Source organism: Portunus trituberculatus, chromosome 6 (assembly GCF_017591435.1).
Source record: "Portunus trituberculatus isolate SZX2019 chromosome 6, ASM1759143v1, whole genome shotgun sequence".
In the NCBI taxonomy this organism is placed as follows: Eukaryota; Metazoa; Arthropoda; class Malacostraca; order Decapoda; family Portunidae; genus Portunus; species Portunus trituberculatus.
Genome location: NC_059260.1, coordinates 2,860,563 through 2,882,909, shown reverse-complemented (window position 1 = coordinate 2,882,909; position 22,347 = coordinate 2,860,563). Strand labels below are relative to the sequence as shown.

The 22,347-nt window shown below is 46.6% G+C and overlaps 2 protein-coding genes across 2 annotated transcripts; one reads left to right on the top strand and one right to left on the bottom strand.

The window, feature by feature from the left end:
• LOC123518562 lies at positions 1 to 20,864 on the bottom strand. Its single transcript, XM_045279420.1, has 9 exons — positions 20,646 to 20,864; positions 18,278 to 18,470; positions 7,293 to 7,408; positions 6,881 to 7,084; positions 5,172 to 6,728; positions 4,845 to 5,041; positions 4,486 to 4,677; positions 3,716 to 3,991; positions 1 to 351 (listed from the first exon to the last, which is right to left on the bottom strand). The coding sequence occupies exons 2-9, from the start codon at positions 18,328 to 18,330 to the stop codon at positions 106 to 108; spliced, it is 2,841 nt and encodes a 946-aa protein (XP_045135355.1). The 5' UTR covers positions 18,331 to 18,470; positions 20,646 to 20,864; the 3' UTR covers positions 1 to 105.
• LOC123518568 lies at positions 11,342 to 17,565 on the top strand. Its single transcript, XM_045279434.1, is given in 9 exon segments — positions 11,342 to 11,455; positions 12,367 to 12,715; positions 12,809 to 12,945; positions 13,065 to 13,293; positions 13,296 to 14,402; positions 14,543 to 14,739; positions 14,875 to 15,066; positions 15,352 to 15,609; positions 16,764 to 17,565. Coding segments are annotated over 9 exon segments (2,637 nt in total). The 5' UTR covers positions 11,342 to 11,443; the 3' UTR covers positions 16,920 to 17,565.
• Positions 20,865 to 22,347: the final 1,483 nt, after the last annotated feature.

Genomic DNA, 22,347 nt, shown 5'->3' with positions numbered 1-22,347 from the left:
TCTACGTTATTAACTGGAGAAACACTCTTGAAAACCCCGCTAGTCATCTCTGTGGCCTTGCAAAATAGTCGTGGTGAAAGAGCAGAGCGTTTCAGAATACAGACCTCACTCAGACTCAATGGTGAAGCTTCCAGGAATGGTAAACACACCGCCACACACTAACAGGTAAAACACAACAAACACACAAGATGCAAACAGGATCGAGACACGTATTATGGAGTTCCAGCGAGTCGCCCTTTCCAGTCCAGGTAGATTGAAGTCGTCCAGAGTCGTTCCCTTCTTGCTGGATAGGTCGTGGTGGTGGTGGTCAGGGTTGGTAAAAGCATGAGGAAGTAGAGCAAATGGTTCTACCTGGAAATTAAAAAAAAGGTTAGATTGCTCTCTCTCTCTCTCTCTCTCTCTCTCTCTCTCTCTCTCTCTCTCTCTAACTTCCCTTTATCTATTGTTACTTTTATTCTATTTATCCATATCTGTCTATCTATCTATCTATCTATCTATCTATTGGTACTGATCTATTGACTCATAGCTGCTTATTGGTGGCCTGGTTAAACACACACACACACACACACACACACACACACACACACACACACACACACACACACACACACACACACACACACACGTCATCAGCAGATTAGTCCACACATCAATTCTATCAACACTCTCTCTCTCTCTCTCTCTCTCTCTCTCTCTCTCTCCTTAAATCGAAAACATAAGGCAAAATTATTGTTGTTTTTGTTGTGATAATAGTAGTAGTAGTAGTAGTAGTAGTAGTAGGGGGAGGGGGGGGAGGAGGAGGAGGAGGAGGAGGAGGAGGAGAGTAGTTGTTGTTGTTGTGATTAACGTTTCTACAATATCAACAGGAAAAACACTCTTAAGAACCCGGCTAAGCGTTTCTGTGGCCTTGGAAAACAGTCGTGGTGAGAGCAGAGGGAGAATGCACAACACATCAACAACACATCAACACATCATCAACATTTTTAATTCATTCCCGACAAGATAATCATGCGTTTCAAGACAAGTTTAGGTCCGGATGTCCCCGTCAGCCAAGCCTCACGGGGTCACCAGCGTCAGAGGTCAGAGGTCAAGGCGGTGCTGCAGCAAAGGGAAGGAGGGAACCACTCTCTGACCACACACTTTCGCTTCTGTGGTCATAATGTTTCGTGTTGGATCGTGATGATGTTTTGCTTCTGTTTTCCCTTCGATTCCTACCCCCCCACTTTTCTGCCTCTCCTCTCTCTGATGACGAGGAAAAAGTCTCAGATACCCCTCCACCCCCTCTCTCCAGCCCCTCTCTCCACCCACTCCACTTCCCTTCCACATGACTCACACATGTTTATCAGTTGGTGGCCATAAACGTTTTAAACCTTTCACTTCTGCATGCCTTTGATATCTTTCTCCTCAGTGGCGGTGAGAGAGGAGACTTGGCGTGGGTGTGTGGGGCTTGAGACATCCCCACACCATCCCCACTGCACACCCACAGCATCTCCATTACTTTCAAGAGGCTCTAGTTGAAGCTGCACGGGTTCTCAAGGGTGCTTTTACAGTTCTAGTGGGAGAGTGACATGGTTTCTATATCAGTGAGAGGAAAAGTCTTGAGAACTCGGTTAATCTTCTCTGTTGCCTTGGAAAATAGTTGTGGAAGTGACACGTGTCTTCAAGGGTGTTTTTTTTTTACGATTCTAATGGTAGATTAACCCTTTGAGTACCATGACGCGTTTTCTTATTCATTCTGCTTACTATTTGGTGAGTTATACAGCTTCAGAAACTATGTGGGATTAAAATAATGAAGACTGTAGCCATTCAATCTTCTGACCTTCATAGACCCTTCCTAATGCAAATAAAATCATCTAATTACACACAAAACTCAAGGTAGAAACGCGTCTCAGTACTGGGGTGAGTTAATGAGGTCTCTACACTGTTAAGAGGATAACCCAAATGGGAGAATCTTGGATTAGGTTAGGTTAGTTAGGTTAGGAAAATAGCTGTGGTGAGGTGATACGGGTTTTCAAGGGTGTTTTTACGACTGTAGAGTCAAATTAACGTGATTTTTACATAATTAACAGGAGGGACAGTCTTAGGATCACGGCTAATCATCTCTGAGACCTTGGGAAATAGTTTAGTGAAATTACATGGGTTTTCAAGGGTGTTTTTACATAATTAACAGGAGGGAAAGTCTTAGGATCTCGGCTAATCATCTCTGCGGCCTTGGGAAATAGTCGTGATGAAGTGACATGTGTTTTCAAGAGTTTTTACTGTTCTAGTGGCAGATTAACGCGAGTTTTGCATTGTTAACATGAAGGATAGTCTTAGAAATATAGCTTATCATCTCTGCGGCCTTGGAAAATAGTTGTAGTGAAGTGACAAGAGTTTTCAAGAGTGTTTTTACTGTTCTAGTGGCAGATTAAAGTGATTTTTACATTGTTAACAGGAGGGACAGTCTTGGAAACATGACTAATCATCTTTTTGCCCTTAGAAAATAGTAGTAGTGAGATGACAAGAGATTTCAAGTATTTTCTATAAGTATGTATATAAGTAACAAAGCAGCAATGTAGTTAGATATTAAAGTAATTCTCTACCACAACCACTTCACTTCAACTCGAGAATCTTACTACTACCAACACGTCCTTTATAAGTAGATAAGTAAATAAGTGAATAGAATAACCACGAGATGAAAGACAATAGAACAATAGAAACTTAATAAGGATTTACATACATGAATTAACTGATAAGAATTGTTAACTGAGCGCGCCAAAAAAAAGAACAAAGGGGAAAAAAATAATGAGCTTGATTTATGAATGGGTGATAAAAACTTGTGACTATATTTAGGAGTGAATGATAAGCGTTAGTAAATAAAGACAAGTAAAGAGAGACCAAAGCAAACAGGTAAATAGATCTATAAATAAACACAGTAGCAAAAAAACAAAGACAAACATATCAATAAGTAAAAATTGTAATAGACATAATGGTGATAAGATAAACATACATACACAAACAAACAAACATAGCATGAAAATAAGCAATAAATTAGCAAAGAAGGAAGAGAAAAAGAAATAAACAAAAGTAAGTAGATTAAAAGGAATAAGTGGAAAAAAAGAGCAAAAAAAGAGAAAAGAGAAAGAAAAGATAGACAAAGAAAAGAAAGAAGAGAAAGAAAAGAAAGAAAAGAAAGAAAAGACAAAGAAAAGAAAGAAAAGAGAAAGAAAAGACAAAGAAAAGAAAAAACAAGACAAAAAATAAAAATAACAACAACAACAACAATAATAATAATAATAATAACAATAATAAAAGTCTTTCATTATTAAATTATCCTTCCACTGTTTACTCTTCACGCTTCCTTGGCTACGCGCGTGCGGACAGGGACGCCTTCAGGAACGAGGTCACACGCAGAAGGAGGTACTGTTCATGACCTTGCCGCGGGAGGGAGGTCACCAGGCAAAGGGCGGCAGAGTGACCACTTCTGAGTAAGTGAGTGTGTGTGTGTGTGTGTGTGTGTGTGTGTGTGTGTGTGTGTGTGTGTGTGTGTGTGTGTGAGAGAAAGAACAAGAAGAACAAGAAGAACAAGATGAACAAGAACGATAACAAAGAGGAGGAGGAGGAGGAGGAGGAGGAGGAAGTGTAAGAGAAGAACAAGAACAAGAAAAGATATCACAACAACAACAACAACAACAACTACTACTACTACTACTAATAATAATAATAATCCACTTACTTTAATCATCCGGTGAGAATTTGTAACTTTCTTGACAACTGAAGAGGAAGAGGAAGACGACGACGAAGAGGAGGAGGAGGAGGCATGCAGCACCACATTGATGACGGTCTGGGAGATGACAATGACGAAGCAGGAGGTGATGACGGCGGCGTACCACACGTCGATCAGCTTGAGGTAGGGCGTCTTGACGGAGGACTGTGTGGTGGAGGTGAACAGCGCCGCCAACACCAGCTGCGCCGTCAGGGAGATCATGATGCGGTTGGTGAAGTCATCCACCTGAAACACACCACGCTTCCACTGTACGTGAGGCCTAGCTCTGGCCTCAAAGAAAACGAGGCTACGCGTGTTCTGCCTGAAATGCAAGGCTACGTGTGCTCTCTCGTGTAACCTGCCCGAAAAACAAGACTACATGTGTTCTGCCTAATGTAATCTATGTGTTCTTTCTTGTGAAGTTTGCCTGAAACACAAGGTTATATGTGTGTGTTCTTTCATATGTAATCACTGTCTGAACCACGCCAGCCAGCCAAACAGTGCAAGGTTATGGTAGTCTACCCTTCAAGGCGCCGCTTTCTGTGACACCCAGCGGAGGTGCTGCGGGAGTGTTGGCTGCCCTGATGCTTTGGAAACCACTGCTTGAGTGAGAGATGTAAAAGTGAACATGAACCAAGGTACGTGAAAGAATCTGAAAGGGATACACAATGAGGAAGAGCAAAGAGGGAGACAGAAAACGTGACAGCTCTAATTAAATACACCACCTGTTTGTGCCTCACCTGGAAGAAGAACGTTGCCCACGAGATGAAGAACATGAGCAGCGAGGGGAAGTAGCTGTTGGTGACGTGGTAGCCGTAGAGGCGCTGCAGGTGGAAGGTGAGAGCGAAGTAAGTGTTGTTGTCCGTACCCTGCAAGAAGGCGCCCACCTCCGTGGTAAGGGCGTGCAGCTCGTACTCCAGCAGCACGCGCCGCTGACGGAGAGAGAGGAAGAGTGGTGGTTAGGTCTAGGAAAGAAGAGAGAGAGAGAGAGAGAGAGAGAGAGAGAGAGAGAGAGAGAGAGAGAGAGAGAGAGAGAGAGAGAGAGAGAGAGAGAGAGAGAGAGAGCTTCACCCGATTCACCCCTGTCTGTGTGACTCACGGCGTTGAGGTAGGGCACGAAGCGGCCTGCGGAGGACTTGGTGAAGGCGCGGGTGCCAGGCGCGTTGGACATCACGAAGGACATGTTGCACAGCTGCTCGTCGAACGGGTAAGTGTAGAGGCGGAAGCGGCACGGCAGCCACGCCAGCACGCCCAGGTACACCTCCATGGCGTGTGTCGCGCCCTCCGCGTGGTGACCTGCGGGAAGCATCACTGGGACCGGGGGCTGCACGGGGGACGGGGTGTGGGGAAAGTATGGTGTCGCATTCACGTGTGACAGTGACGGGTGGTGGTGGTGGTGGTGGTGGTAGGGAGGTGCCACACTCACCCATGAAGGGGTCGGCGAGGGGCCGCGCAGTGAGCTCGTCGCTGGCGTAGGCGTAGCAGAACTTTTCGTAGTCGTCTGTCTTGAGGATGAAGCCCGGGCCGAGCCCCGCCACGGCGCGCACGTGCGGTGTCCACACCAGGTCACAGGGGAAGTAGTTCTTGATGTGCGGCTTGAGGTTCAGGAACTTGAGGCGCGGGTCGTGCCAGGACAGCGTCACGCCCACGTCCATGCCGGCCCGCGCCCGCTCCGTGGTCACATCACTCACGTAGTACACGTCAATGTGGTAGGGCAGGTCCAGGGGCGGCTCCTCCCCGGGGCGAGGAGGCGGGGGGTAGTACGGGTCGTAGCCCTCGGGCCGCACCACCACGCCGCAGTCTGCCTCGTCGGAGCGGTCACGACAGTCCACGATGTCGTCGCAGCGCGCCGTCTGCGCCACGCACTGTCCGTCACTGCAGCAGAACTGTCCGCTGCGGCACACAGTCAGCGCCAGCATCGTCTGTGCCGCGCCCTCCGTCCACAGGCGGCGCCCCACCGGCACGGACGCGTTGCCCAGCGTCCAGCGGCGCCCGTGCAGCGCCGACACCAGGCGCCAGCCGCCGCCCTCTCGCTCCAGCCGCGACCCTCCGGCGCCGCGGAAGGCGAGGCGGCCGTCCTCCGCCTTCAGGAAGAAGGTGTGGTCGAAGAGGCTGCCGTCGTGGCCGTACAGGCGGTACAGCACGGCGTGCGGCAATGCACACACCGAGCACGGCAGCTGGCGCACGCACGCAGCCCGCGCCGCGCCATCTGTTGTCAGGGCGGGGCACGTCTCCGCCGCCGCACCGCTCACGGGGTTGCCGGCCACCCAGGAGAGCAGCCCAGCGGGGCCCCGGCAAGACTCGTTGTGGCTGGCCAGTATAGCGGTCAGGGCGGGCGCCAGCAAGGCGGCGGAGGGAATGGCCCCACCCAGGGCGGCGCACACCACGCCGTGGCCACGGAAGGTGCCGGCGGGCCGCACCAGTATGAGGCGTGTCGCCGCGTCGCACACCTGCCGCATGGGGAAGGTGATGGTCGCGGCGCCGCCCTGGGGCAGCCACTCCCCAGCTGCCTGCCAGGCCTGTGAAGGAGGAGGGCGTCCCGGGCAGAGCGAGGCGTCCCGCAGTGCCACAGTGCCCAGCGTCCCTGGCCACACTCGCAGGTCAGCCACCTGTCCCTGAACAGGCCGTCGCCCGCCTCCCACACACAGCCTCCACAGTCCCGCCCTGGCGGTGGTGTTCTCTTCTAGCAAGACGCGGCCCGGGCAACTGTTGACGTCCTGCATGCAACGTTCTTCGGGCCCTGGGGAGGGCGCCACAGGCACCACCTCCTCTTCCTCCCCGTCTACAAAGCAGCGAGGGGCGTCTTGCTGTCCCTCAGGCGTCGTGTCTCCTGCCGCTACAGCGTGCCTGCCTGGCGCAGGGCGGTGCTGCACACACAGGTGGCGCCACACCTCAGGGGGCAGGCGTGGCTCAAAGAAGGAGACGGTGGGAGGCGCGTCCCCTTGCTGTGTAGTGGCCACCCACAGCCCCAGGTGGCCCACCTCTGTGGAAGAAGGGAGAGAGCTGGTGAAGAATGGCGGACATGTCAGCACTGGTTTACAACACACAGGTAACTGATACCACCGCCATGCAACACAACCACCGTGACACCGCACTGAAATGTTTACTGACAACACAAACAACAGAGTTCCTCACCCACCACCAGGGACGGAGAGGGAGAGGGTGAGGGAGCGGGCCTCGTCAGGGTGAGCAGGGTGGCCACCGGATCCAGCTTGTGTACCCTCACCCTCACACACACCGCCACGCCCTCCATGTGCACGCTGCCCACGCCTTCCAGCGGCTTGAGGTCCACACACATGGCCGCGCCCTGCCCGCCGCCCAGCACCACGCCCTCCACCTCTGTCAGACACACACACACACACACACACACACACACACACACACACACATAGATAGAGAACAAATACATAAACAACTAAGTAAGATGATTGACAAGTAGAAACAGGTAAGTGTATATGAATAAACAAATGAATAGACAAATAAATAATCCACTGAATCTAACCCTTTACAACACAGGTAAACAACAGGTATCGCCTTAGTTAATCACCTGAGGTCACAGAAGGGGTCATCCAGGTGGAGTCCTCGCCCGTGCAGGTCACTCCCATGAAAGCCCACCCCCACGCCCACGCCCACACGCTAATGATGGCTTTCATTCGGTCCAATCTGTGGAAAGAGAGAGAGAGGGAGTGTGACGACAGGTGTAAACAGGTAAACAAGTGGATATACGTACAGATAAACAGACAAACAGGTAAAAAGGTACATAGATACATACATACATAAAAAGAAAGAAAAAAGAAAAAAGAAAGAAAGAAAAAAAGAAAGATAGAGACAGACAGATAGATAAATAGACAAAAAAAGTGAACGAGAGAGAGAGAGAGAGAGAGAGAGAGAGAGAGAGAGAGAGAGAGAGAGAGAGAGAGACACGCACCTCTACCTGTCACGGTCTGGAGTCACACTAACACTTGTCACATATACAAGACTTGAGTTGCCACTTTGTCCTTTATTACTGTTATTAGTTGCACTTCGGTATTTCGGATAGAGCAACCTTTTCCAGACAGACAAACAGACAGATATGGATGGATAGATAGATAGAGAGATAGATAGGAAGATGGAAAGATAAAGACTGATAGATGGGTAAATAGATGGAGAAATAGATAGACAGGAGATATGGATAGATAGATAGATAGGTAGATGGATAGGTAAATAGAGTAATGGATGAGTAGATAGATGCATAGATAGATAAATAGATAGATTGACAGACAAACTGACAGATAAACAGAGAAGGAAAGAAAATTCGTGTTTTTTTTTTTTTTTTTTTTTTGTATTTCATCATTCTAAATCGAAGTTTGTTAAAGATTCGACCAATTTAGACTGAAGTGGATTTAGTGTTAATTTAGACAGACATTGATTCAGTACATAATCTGTTTAGACTGACACTTATTCATTATTCTATTCATTTGACTGAAAATCGTTTAGCATTCGAGCAAGTGACACTGAAGTTCATGAAGGATTTAAGAAAATTATAAAAAAAAAAAAAAAATGAAAAATCCAACAATTTAGACTATTTACGATTCTATTTCTTCATACATTTTACATTTCTTGGCAATTTTTTTCAATATTTTTGACATTTTCTTTCTTTAGACATATTTTCTTATATCACACAAAAGTTTTCAATAGGCTTAATAATTTTGCTTCTTTTAGACATATTACTTTCTGAAATCACACTAAAATTTTTCAATACATGTAGTCATTTGCTTTCCTTTAGACATAATTTTCTTATATCATTAAAATTTTCAATAGGATTAATCATTTTCCTTCCTTTAGACATATCACTTTCTTATATCACACTAAAATTTTCAATAGCTCCAGTCATTTTGCTTCCTTTAGACATATTTTCTTATATCACACTAAAATTACCAATAGGTTTAATAATTTTGCTTCCTTTAGACATATCACTTTCTTATATCACACTAAAATTTTCAATAGGTCCAGTCATTTTGGTTCCTTTAGACATATTACTCTCTTATCACACTTTTTACATTTGATTCTCTGGACACATAATAATCAATTCTACATTCATTCATTTAACTTCAAACATTACACATTATTTGCCAGATTTTTTTTCTTTTTCAATATCTATAGTAATTTTCCTATTTTATTTATCTATTTATTTATCTATTTTCATTTTTTTTTTCAGTAGGGCATCTACTTCCTAATCGTCCTCAGCAGATACATAATTGAGTAAATTAAATAGAAACAAAATAAAACTATCGATTTTTTGTTACGACTAAGACAAATTTTATTCTTTCAAATATTTTTAATAACCTTCCTTTTTTTAGTCTTTCTTCTTATTATTATTATTCTTCGTCGTCGTCGTCTTCTTTTTCTTCTTCATTTTTTTTTCTTTTTCTTCTCCTTTTCCTCCTTTTTCTTCTTCTTTTCCTCCTCCTCCTCCTCCTCCTTCTTCTACTACTACTACTAACAGACATCAAACACACTCCAAATTTTGACCAATAAAGGCACGAAAAAAAAAAAAAAACTGATACGAATGAAAACGAAAAAATATACACACCTTTCTTCAAGATTCCCAATAACCTTAATTTTCCAACACATTTTTTCTTCTTTTCTGGACCAATAGACACACACACACACACACACACACACACACACACACACACACACACACACACACACACACATTTGACATTTTACTGTTCTTTTCTATTTCAACTCTTTCAAAACCACATCCTTTTTTTCTCTCTCCAAATTTCTGAACCCAAAAACATCAAGAAGCACTAAAAGATTATCAATAAACGTTAAAAAATAGCGAAAAAATACTCGTTGTTGACATTTCACTTACACAATATCCTTTTCCGACCAAGAGAGAGAGAGAGAGAGAGAGAGAGAGAGAGAGAGAGAGAGAGAGAGAGAGGAGACGAGTGAACTGAAGGAAGAAAGGAAAAGGAGAGAAAGAAAGAAAGGAAGGAAGAAGAGAAGGAAGGAAAGAAGGGAAGGAAGGAATTAAGGAAAGACGGAAGAAAGTAAAGAAGGAAGGAAAAAAGGAAGGAAGGAAGGGAAGAAAGAAAAAAAGAAAAAAAAAAGAAAAGAAAGAAAAAAAAGAAAGGAATGAAAAAAAAAAAAAAAAGAAGAAATGAGGAAAGGAAGGAAGGAATCGTGATAACCAAGGCAGTATTTGAGAATGGTGTCAATATTTCAAAGTGGCTCCTCTCATCGCCCTGCCTTCCGTCATGCCACACAAACAAAAAACAGGAATGCGTGACACTGTGGCGAGTTCGAAGGAATGAGTGAGTGTGAATGAAAGAGAGTGAGAGAGAAAGAGAGTGAGTGAGTGAGTGAATGAGTAAATAAGGTGTAGTTACATTCGTGGTTGTCAATCCTCGTTAAGTATGTGTGTGTGTGTGTGTGTGTGTGTGTGTGTGTGTGTGTGTGTGTGTGTGTGTGTGTGTATAATGAACATGTGCTCTTATTGATTCATCTATTTGTTTATCTATTTCTTTATTTTTTTTTTTTTGGCCTGTTTTTCGATTCATGTTTTTTTTTTCTTGTTTTTTTGTTGATATATCGTAATTGTTTTCATTTCTTTGTTGTTTACATGTGTGTGTGTGTGTGTGTGTGTGTGTGTGTGTGTGTGTGTTTAATTGTTGTTTTTATTTGTTTGTTGTTGTTGTTGTTGTTGTTGTTCCTCGGCCATAAGTGAACGAAAGGACATCAAAAGGACATCAAGAAAGAAGGAAAGGAAGAATAAAATAATGAAAAAGAAAAGATAAAAATAAAATAATGAAGAAGGTCTGTATTATCATTGTTATTACTACTTACATATCACAACAACAACAACAACAACAACAACAACTACTACTACTACTAATCCACCACTACCACCACTACTATTGTTATTACTTACACATTACGACAAAAACAAGAACAACAACAACTACTACTATTACTATCCATCACTACCACCACCACCACCACCATTCTTTTACCTCCAACAACAACAACAACAACAACTACTGATCCACCACCACCACTACCACCACCACCCTTTTAGCTCCGTCATGAACCCACCACCGTGAAGCATCGAAGCGCCAAACACTAAGAGTCGAGCTGTTTGAAGCACTGCCACTATCAATACTACCCTGACTAATGCATAGGAGTGACATTAAGACTATTACCGCCAAGGATCTTATTCTCAACCAGTTCTTTGCTTCTCCTCCATTATTTCAAAAGCCTTTATTTAAATTTACAGGTGGTTTTTTTTACGTTTCTAGAGGCAGAGTGACACGATTTCTAAGCTATTAACTGAGAAACACTTAAAAATCACGCTAGTCATCTCTGTAACCTTGGAAAATAGTCGTGGTGAGAGGTAAGAGCGTTTTTAAGTAAATTTTTATGGTTCTAGAGACAGTGACAAGATTTCTACACTATTAACTGGAAAAACACTCTTGAAAACCCAGCTAATCATTCCTGTGGCCTTAGAAAATAGTCGTGGTGAGAGAGAAGAGCGTTTTTAAGCAAGTTTTTATTGTTCTAGAGGCAGAGTGACAAGATTTCTTCCATTATTAACTGGAGAAACTCTTGAAAACCCCGCTAGTCATCTGTGTGGCCTTGGAAAATGGTCATGGTGAGAGTACAACGTTTCTGAATACGCACCAAACACACGCTATCGGACGCCGGGTAATGACTGACCAGGTGAGAATAATTAATAGAAGGCAAACTACTTAGAAGCCACACCAGTCGAGAAGTCAGGTGTGGTAATGGTGGTGTATAATATATGGTTGGGAAGGTTTGTTTTTCATTATTTGTATTACTTGGTAGCGTGTGTGTGTGTGTGTGTGTGTGTGTGTGTGTGTGTGTGTGTGTGTGTGTGTGTGTAAGAACAGTAATATATCTCTCATCCACTAGCAAATAAGCAAAGTAGGTGAATAAATATACAGAAGATGATAACGAGAATAAGAAAAATGTATCAGCTCGAGATTCGAACCAAGGGACATGAAGAGACGGACAAAGACGTCACCAGCGAGCCGTAACGACGTGGAAAGTTATGAATCCTGCACCAAAAATCAATGCAGAGAGAGAGAGAGAGGGGGGTGTAAGTGGGCGGTATCGAGTCTCTCTCTCTCTCTCTCTCTCTCTCTCTCTCTCATTCTCTTCTCAGTCATTGCTTTGAGTGGCAGTGACGGGAACACTCTCAGGATTTCTTAGGCTCTGTAGGACTCCAAGGACTCCGCAGGATTATCATAGGTTTGGAATTCATTAAGGTATTTAGGATTTTCTCAAGGATTCGTAACTGCTTTAGGATTTCTTAGGATTATCTGTAGGATTCATGTTGTCCTCATTCTTACTCTTTTGTCACACCGCTGGGGACCTCTCGTGTCACCTGAAGGGGCAGTCACTAGGTCTTCCCACAAGATGCTCGATGACTCAGCACAGGTTGTCCTTCATGGTTATACAAAGGACTCAGAGCCAAGTGGTAGTGTTGGGGTCAAGGCATAGGATTCCTCGGACTTGGGACGTGTAAGGACTCATCAGTGCCTCCTACAGGATCCTCTATAGGAGTCATGGCTACAGGACTTCATGCTTTGCCTTTTTCCATCCTGCAGGTTGCTCTGTGCTCAGGGATGATGCCTCGCCTGCGTGCCTCAGGGGTGTGGCACGTGTACCCCTGTGTAGCGGTGGTGGCGGTGGTGGTGCAGAGCGTGGCCGGACAGTTCACCACACTCTCCACCCTGACGGACGTTATGACCCCTTCTGACGATGGCCCCGAGGGAAGCGTGGCGGGGGTTTCCTTGGGTCCTGGCCACTCCCTGATGTGCTCTCCACCTCTTGACGCCCAGGAGGTGACGCAGCAGCAGCCACCTACCACCCTCTGCGCCTTCGTCAGGGTGAACGTGACGCGTCAGGCCGCCCGCCTCCTCACCCTCACCTTCCCTACCTCCACCCTCACTGTAGGTAAGGTGTCACCACCCCTGCCCACTACCCCTGGCCCTGTTGCCCTCCCCGACCGGCTCGTGCCCAGTGTGCTCATTATGGCGTGTCCCGCAGAGATCGACCATCTGGGAGTGTGGCTCGGAGTGGCGGGGAACGGTGCCGCCATGCCCGCCATGTTCTTCTTCGAGGCAAGATTTCCCCCAGGAGTGTGGCGCCACCTGTGTCTGCAGCACCGCCCCGCCCCGTCCCAGGTGAGTACAGGCAGTGAGGCTGGAGTGGTCGGCACGGGGTGCATAGGGGGCGCCAGGCGGCAGCGTGGGGCGACAGGCTGTTACAAGACATGACTCAGGCGTCGTTCCCTCGTCCACAGGCCAAGTGTGTGGTGGACGGCTCCAGCGAGCCGCTCTCCACTATGTCTACGGAAGCGGATCACCGGGCACTGGCAGGCAGCCGCTGGAGTGATGCAGGCGGCAGTGCCGGCAGTCGGCTGTGTGTGGGTGGCGGCGAGGTGGAGGCAGACGTGGCGGGTGTGGCGCTGTGGTTCCAGCTGCTGCAGGAGGATGTGCTGGCGGGGACTTCGGGATGTGAAACGTCCTGGCGAGGGGAGCACCGCGCCTATCCCTGGGCTCGTGGTGGCTGCCCCAGGGCGGCGCCGAACCCACCACCTTCCTCCTGCGGCAGGTGTGCGGCGCGGCGCCACGCCTCGTACTGGTGCGGCCCGCCGGCACCTTCCGTGGCCATGGAGTGGTGTGCGCCGCCCTGGGCGGGGCCATACCCTCCGCCGCCGTGCTGGCGCCTGCCCTCACCGCTACACTGGCCAGCCACAACGAATCTTGTCGGGGCCCCGCGGGGCTGCTTTCCTGGGTAGGCGGCAGCCCCGTAGGCAGCGCGGCGGCGGAGGAGACGTGCCCCGCCCTGACGGCGGACGGTACGGCGCGGGCTGCGTGCGTGCGGCAGCTGCCGTGCTCGGTGTGCGCAGTGCCGCACGCCGTGCTGTACCGCCTGTACGGCCACGACGGCAGCCTCTTCGACCACACCTTCTTCCTGCAAGCGCAGGGCGGCCGCCTCGCCTTCCGCAGCGCCGGAGGGTCGCGGCTGGAGCGGGAGGACGGCGACTGGCGCCTGGTGTCGGCACTGCACGGGCGCCGCTGGACGCTGGGCGAGGCGTCCGTGCCGGTGGGGCGCCGCGTGTGGACGGAGGGCGCGGCACAGACGGTGCTGGCGCTGACCGTGTGCCGCAGCGGACAGTTCTGCTGCAATGACGGACAGTGCGTGGCGCAGACGGCGCGCTGCGATGACATTGTGGACTGTCGTGACCGCTCCGACGAGGCGGACTGCGGCGTGGTGGTGCGGCCCGAGGGCTACGACCCCTACTACCCTCCACCACCGCGCCCCGGGGAGGAGCCGCCCCTGGACCTGCTGTACCACGTGGACGTGTACAGCCTGGACGACATCACCACGGAGGGCGGCACTGCCATCATGAACGTGGGCATGACGCTCACGTGGCACGACCCGCGCATCAAGTTCCTGAACCTCAAGTCAGGCGTCAAGAACTACTTCCCCTGTGACCTGGTGTGGACGCCCAGCGTGCGCGCTGTGTCTGGCCACGGCGAGGGCACCGTACTGCAGACTGACGACTACGAAAAGTTCTGCTTCGCGCACGCCAACGACGAGAAGGAGCAGCGCCCGCTCTCCGACGCCTTCATGAGTGAGTGTGTGTGTGTGTGGGGGTGGAGGGGTGGAGGGAGGGAGGAAGGGACAGGGGAATAATCACTCTGAGACAAGGCCAATGAAGTAGGCTATCGCACTGACGGTGTCCTGAGGAGCCCTAACACGCCTCCCTCGCAGGTCACCAGGCGGACGGCGCAACGCACGCCATACAGAACTACGTGGGCGTGCTGGCCTCCACGCCCTGCCACTTCCAGCTGGAGCGCTACCCGTTCGACACACAGAAGTGCAACATTTCCTTCATGCTGATGAACGCGCCATGGACCCGCGTGTTCCGCAAGGCCACGCCCGGCGCCGACGTGGACTACTTCGATTCGGTAAGAGAGGGAGCTAGGGAAAGGAAGGAAAGGCGCCGTGAGAGGAGAGACCCTTGCTCTCGGCTCGCTCTCGCTCTCACTGATTTTCCTTCTTTCCTAGACCTAACCACCACTCTTCCTCTCTCTCTCCGTCAGCGGCGCGTGCTGCTGGAGTACGAGCTGCACGCCCTCACCACGGAGGTGGGCGCCTTCCTGCAGGGCACGGACAACAACACCTACTTCGCCCTCACCTTCCACCTGCAGCGCCTCTACGGCTACCACGTCACCAACAGCTACTTCCCCTCGCTGCTCATGTTCTTCATCTCGTGGGCAACGTTCTTCTTCCAGGTGAGGCACAAACAGGTGGTGTATTTAATTACCGGTGCGTTACTCATACTCTTCAGGTGTTTGGCTTTTTCTTCTTCTTCATTTTCTTTTTCTCTTCCTCCTCCTCTTTTCCCAAATTTCACAAGAAAGAACACAGATTACATTAGGCAGAACACATGTAGTCTTGTTTTTTCGGGCAGGCTACACGAGAGCACACGTAGCCTTGCATTTCAGTCAGAACACGTGTAGCCTCGTTTTCTTTGAGGTCAGAGGGCTCACGTACAGTGGAAGCGTGGTGCGTTTCAGGTGGATGACTTCACCAACCGCATCATGATCTCCCTGACGGCGCAGCTGGTGTTGGCGGCGCTGTTCACCTCCACCACACAGTCCTCCGTCAAGACGCCCTACCTCAAGCTGATCGACGTGTGGTACGCCGCCGTCATCACCTTCTGCTTCGTCATCGTCATCTCCCAGACCGTCATCAATGTGGTGCTGCACGCCTCGTCTTTGCCCCGCGCCTCCCTTCTGCTGGTGGGGCTCAGGGGCGCGGCGCTGAAGGGAAAGGTAGCAATATTCTCCTTCAATCGCTTCTGTAGAGTGAGGGATTAGCGCCATGTCTGAACTACATTTTTTTTTTTTTCCCAACACGCACGAGAGTTGTCAGTCCATATTCAGAAACGCTCTACTTTCTCACCATGACTATTTTCCAATGCCGCTGAGATGACTAGCGGGGTTTTCAAGAGTGTTTTTCCAGTTAATAATGTAGAAATCTTATCACTCTGCCTCTAGAACCATAAAAACACCTTAAAAACTCGTGTAAATCTAAATAAACCCTCTTGAAATAGTGGAGGTGAAGAGAAGTGTTTACGAGCCTCAGTCAGTCACGTCTCCTTCCTACACCAGACAACGGACACTCGTGATTTGTCCTTCCTTGTGCTGGAGTCATTATTGTCCCTCATCTTGTATGCAAGGGAGCGGTTCACCAATCTTCCTTTTCCTCCACACCACCAATTATGCTCCAGCCACTCGTGTGTGTGTGTGTGGTGACGATGACGTGTGTGTGTGTGTGTGTGTGTGTGTGTGTGTGTGTGTGTGTGTGTGTGTGTGTGTGATACAACACTTAGCATGATGACGATTACTTTTTTTTTCCGCGGCAAGATGTACATGACAAGATGATAACACAGAAATCTTCCCTGTAATTTTTTCTCATCCATTTTCTAACTTGCGAGACACGGCAGTATTTTCTTTCCTTTCTCCTCATTTTTTGATTTTTTTCTTCGCCCAAAACACAAAACAATGATGATATTTCTTTTTCTATTCTTTTTTTATGCTATGTGGGCTTTTCACGGGAATTTATGGGCTAAAGGAGGTATTTTTTGGGGTACCTCCTATGCGAAGGCCCACCCGCTAGGAAACCGCTACCCCGAGTGAGGAAGCCGCGGACCAAGATTCGAACCCGTGTGCTTGGAGACTCCTCGAACACCAAAGCGCGTGTGGTTTTCAACGAAGAGAATAGTGCCAGCTTATATGAGGCGGTACTATATGCAGCAATGATAGGCTGAAGTGGAACAGAATACTTGTGATGTATGTATGTATGTATGTACGTATGATGCATGTATGAACTCCCTGACGAGAATAATAATGATAATTTTCTGCTTTCTTCCTCCTCTCCTCTTTCTCTCCCTCTCTCTCTAACAAGACCATTTCTCCCCCTACAGGAAGTGGTCTCCCCGAAGGGCCTGGCAGGGGGCGGTGAGGGGGGCCTGCACATGGCGGTCGCACAGCGTTATAACAGAGTGCTGCGCGGTGCTGTGATGGCCGCCGCGGTGCTGTTCGTCGGTAGTTACAGTTTAATGGCTCTTGGTGCTATCTAACTCTTATCAGTCAGTTAGACAGTCAATCAGTCAGTCAATCAGTCAATCAGTCAGTCAGTCAGTCAGTCAATCCTTCCCTTTCTTGAATTGTTTGTTTATGTAGTATGAAAAATTGTAATGGTTCTTTATCCTCAATTTTGTGTTTTTCAGGGAGTTTAATTTTTCATTTTCTGTTTATTTATTTGTTGTTAAGAATTTTCAAGACGAGTTTCTAATTTTCCATTCTTGTCTCCAGCCTTTTTCTTTGTTCGTGTGCATATTCTAGACGGTGAAAGTTGAATATTATCACTTTCAACCTTGTATTCCATCTTTGGGCCTTATTTATCTATTTATCTGCTGACACATTTTCTACACGAATTTCAATCTCACTCATGTCTTTCGCCTTTCTTTGTTCACATTTTTTTTGATAACAAGTTTAATATTTTCATTCTCAACCTTGCACTCTGTCTCAGCCGGTCCACCCACCAACTCTTTGGCTCTCATAGTTGTCAGATTTATGCTATTAAGCCTGTGCGTGCTGTTGATAATTAAGTCTAGGCCCATATTCTTGATGCACACAGGCCTAGCTGCATCTTTCTTCAATAAAAACTCAGCTAATTCCTGCAGTGTGTGTGTGAGAAAGCTCAAATGTTCATTATCACCTCAATCATTAACACCTGTCATGCGTCCAATGTGTTTAAGATTCATGTCAACAACACATACTGTATACACCACATTATGTATACAGAACTTGCCAAGAGCCAGCCACTTTCATTCAGTTAGTGAACTAATTAAAGGCACCAATATTTCGATATCCAATCTAAACTTTAACCTTAATCCTTACTTAAATGAAAAAAAAAAAAAAGGCAAGGCTTTCCACACTATTTGCTGTGGCCCGACTATCTCCATACAGAATAGTTTTTAGTAGTCTCCCTCAGCTGTAGCAAATCCAGTCATCAAAACATAGCACACGCAACCACCATCGGGGACTGCAATAATGGTGGTGGTGGTGGTTGTAGTAGTAGTAGTAGTAGTAGTAGTAGTAGTAGTGGCAGTAATAGAACCAGTATTATAGGTTAGTCGAGGTGTAGTAGTAGTAGTAGTAGTAGTAGTAGTAGTAGTAGTAGTAGTAGTAGTAGTACAGGTTACAGTCGAGTAGTAGTAGTAGTAGTAGTAGTAGTAGATTAGAGACGAGGAGGAGGAGGAGGAGGAGGAGGAGGAGGAGGAGGAGGAGGAGGAGGAGGCGGAGGAGGAGGAGGCGGAGGCGGAGGCGGAGGCGGAGGAGGAGGAGGAGGAGGTCGAGGTTCACCATAAGTACTACATGCAACGGGAAGGAACCCTGGCTCCTGGCACTCCATTCAAAATAGTCTACTACTGACCTGTTCACGCACTTTGCCCGCCACACAGGAGCCTCTTCATTGTAGCAGGTCATGGTGCAGTAGCAGCAGCAGCAGCAGCAGCAGCAGCAGCAGCAGCAGCAGTAGTAGTAGTAGTAGTAGTAGTAACACTGACTTTGTCTCCAGAAAATAATGATATAGTCAGGATTGGACGCCGCCTCCTCGCCTGGCAGACCTGGAACAGTAGTAGTAATAGTAGTAGTAGTAGTAGTAGTAGTAGTGGTGGTGGTGGTGTTATTAGTTGTAGTATAGTGTTAATAATGAAAACAGTAGTAATGGTGGTGATAAACTACACACACAAACTTGAAAAACTCCAAAGTTACCACACTTACACACATTCCACATTTATCAAACTTTCACCACACCAGCACACATCCTGTAAATGCATTATGATACTCAACATTTTATTTATAATGCTGGTAATCAGTGCAGATCGCAGAATTGAAGGTGCAAACTAAACTAAACATTGTCATATTCTGACGCTTAATAGATATTACTTAAAAACCAAACATTGAAAGGGGAAACTAAAGTAAACAATGTCTTTCACCACCGGTATACCGCCACCGTCACCGCCGCCACCACCAACACCACCTCCACCACCACCACCTCCTCCTCCATTTTTCTATTATCTTACTACTTTTGCTATCTACACTGCAAATTATACAATAACAACAACGACAACAACAGAAGCAAGCAATAACACGCCAGGCCCACCCCCGCTCCCCCATTTCACGAAACACACACACGAACACACACTTCCTCATTTCACACACACACACACACACATACACTTGTCCACCAACTGCTACTTACTTATGCACACAACAGCCAGTAGTGTGCCTGTTACACCTGGAAATAATGCTAAGGACGATAAATATTACCGAGGAGACACACCGGGGAGCAGGAGGGTGTCGCTTTGATGACGTCATTCATACATAAACACTTCTCACCCCGCTATTTCATTACAACCGGTGAAATGACCTTACAGGAACAAAAACACTTCACTGCATTCACCTATATCCACCTTTGTCTCGTTTTCAGGTGATAAAACAATAATTAAGGCAAGGTGGCGGCTAGCCTCACCCCCCCCACCGCCTACCCCCGCTTGTCTGCTGCTTCAAATACTTTTTCCTATCTCTTCCTAACTCAATTATTCGGTGTCTGTATTATGTTTTTAGGGTTTCTGTAAATATTTCGTTGCCTTTTAAGTGTTTATCGTGCCTTTGTTCGGTAATTAAAAGTCGTTTAGTGGTGTTTTATGGGACAGGTTTAAGTCGTTTCAACGGTCAAAATTTTTCATCTCCCATTTTGAGATAATTTATTTCAAGCGATAACTGGGCCTTTATTATATCAAACAATTGCCTATGCTCTTTTAAGTGTGAAACCAATCCATTGAGTGAAATATGTGGACTTTGAAATGGCTTTTAGTCCACTCAAACTTAAACTTTATATTTTCTATATAATTTGCTTACGTTTCTGCTTCACGGTCTAACTCGTTGTACAATGCCTTAAAAGAAAGCTGAGACTCTGTAATGTATGTTGAAATACTCGCCAAGTGAAAATGGCTGGACTTTACAAGAGTTTTCCATGAGTTTAGATTCTAATGTTATTTTTTACATAAATATTATTTCATTCGTTCACTTCTGGTTCTAGGTAAGTGTTGGATGCCTGAGAAGAGAGTTTATATTGTCTAATATTTTTCTATATACGCACGAAGACGAAATGGTTGGATGTTCTAGTAATGCAACAGGTCAGAATGTTTTAATAATTTTGCCATACTTAATTTTAGACATTTTTTTAATACCAGTTAGGCTGGAGATGTTTTGATGTTGTGGATATTAGTTAAAGTATCTGTTAAGTCATAAAGTATCAAACATTCGGCCATGGCTTCGCTTTTTCTATAAGTCGATTTTAAAATCAGTTCCGTTACGAACGTAAAATCACCAACCGTCGCCAGCCCGCCCGCTCGGCCGGCCAGGGTTGTGACGTCATCAAGTGGGCGGAGCTGGCTCTGCTGTCGTCTGCTGGCTGTGTTTGGCTAATAATTGGCACACTTAGCATTGTTTTCCCGGCACTAGTGTCACTAAATGGAGCCACATGACTATGCTTGGCTATCAGATGTTCAGATACAAATGTCATTGGCAGGTTTTGGTGTGATGAAGGCTTAAATGAGGCACAATGGTGGTGGTGGCGGCGGTCTCCACCTCTCACCAGCGTCACTTGACCGTCCTTGTTGTGGGCGACACGGAATTATCACAACGAATAACACTATCACAGACACCGCCTATTGCAACAAGACACTGTGCTAACTCCCCCAGCTGAACAAGTTTTGGGTGAGTTGGTCACTTACCAATATTACAGTGTTGTTGGCCGTCATTACCAGCAGGTCCTGCCCCTCACAGCCAGGCATCAAGCTTGCACCACCACACACAAGCAGTAGTGGCCTGTGTCACCGTCCTGACCAACGTAAAATCCATGTTAAATAAGGCACCAGCGACATCCCACCACCCACTGTCACTGTTTGTATTAAACTGGCGTCTGCCGTTTGGGACTGGACCTTCTCTCCTCTCCATCCTTGGCTGACTGCGGGGCTGCGCGCGTTGCTCGGGGGCAACCCACAATGCACTGGCTAATCTTTCAGTAACATTTGTGCTATACACAAACAAAATTGAATATAAAAAGGCATAAAAATGTCAAACTAAATTATGTTAATGTATCCACTTGCATTATCACAGTGTTTACTGCATGGAAAGAAAAGAGAGAGACGCGGTGCAGAGAGAAGGTAATAGAAGAAATACTCGTTAAACAGTGGAGAGAGAGAGAGAGAGAGAGAGAGAGAGAGAGAGAGAGAGAGAGAGAGAGAGAGAGAGAGAGAGAAATTAATTTGCCAGAAGCAATACGAGTATAATTAATAATACCAGTATAATAATAATAATATAATTTAACCTACGTACTATTACTAATAGTCTCACCAAAACTATCGTACCACAAGCGAAAAAGCAAGACACAAATATTGGAAAAAAGTCAATATACGAAATAGAGGATAAAAGCTTGTCATCTTACCAACTATCCTCTCATTTAATTGCCTGTCTTCACCACTGATCAGAAGCTGTCTCATTGATGTCTGTGTGTGTGTGTGTGTGTGTGTGTCTGTCAGTGGCGGGCGGGTGGGGGTGGGGCGGTCCAACCCAGGCGGCACTGTTCTGGGGCAACACTTTTGGTTCTCACAGTTGTCAGTTTTACGTTACTATGTCTGTGTGCTATTAATAACTAGGCCTAGGCTCATATTCTTGATAGGCACAGGCCTCGATGCGTCTTTAATCAATAAAAAAAAAAAAAAAAACAGCTAAACTTAAGGGATTAATGTCCATTGTAATACTGCACTATTACTTCTGGGAAGGCCGGCAAACTGGAAGGTCCCGGACGGCAAAAACTACTAGCTACTCCACTGCTTATAAAGGTAAATGTCGACAAGAAGCGTCTGCTGTAGTCATTCTTGGAGGAAAAATATAACTCGCAAATAAAAACAATTCACAACACCGAGAAGGTAATGATTTCCCAGCTGATAAATGTAACGCACAAATAAAAATGAAACACTGATCAATGGTAATGCTTTTTCCAGCTGTTCCTATTAAATGATGGTGCGTTTCAGCCATTCTTCCCTTCTTTCACTGAAGTGTTATGACGGAAGTGATGATTTGTGCTCAAAGTTCACTGTTTGTTAATGTGTTGCAGTGGTGAGGGAGGGGTGAGATAATGTGATAAAGTGGCGGGGAGAGGGGGACTAGAAGTGGTCTAAAAAGTTGTCTGATACTGTTTTTCATATCAACCAGGGTAAGAAAAACACATGCACTACATCATATCAAGTTTAAGAATACAGAATTTGTTACATGTTCCGGCTACAGAATATAGTTACTCAATATATTCCCCATACAGAATGATTTAATGTTCCCACTTCAAAATAACAAAATTAGTCATATTAATTCTACAAAATACAGAATCAATCAATATATTCCAACTACAAAATACAGAATTGCTTACATACTACAAAA

Excerpts from the sequence above, each read along its gene's own strand:
- LOC123518562 (XM_045279420.1), bottom strand. The coding sequence starts at position 18,330 with ATGACCTGCTACAATGAAGAGGCTCCTGTGTGGCGGGCAAAGTGCGTG. Across the intron at positions 7,085-7,292 it reads GACCCCTTCTGTGACCTCAG|AGGTGGAGGGCGTGGTGCTG; the intron begins GTGATTAACTAA and ends TGTGTCTGACAG. Across the intron at positions 3,992-4,485 it reads GGGCAACGTTCTTCTTCCAG|GTGGATGACTTCACCAACCG; the intron begins GTGAGGCACAAA and ends GGTGTGTTTCAG.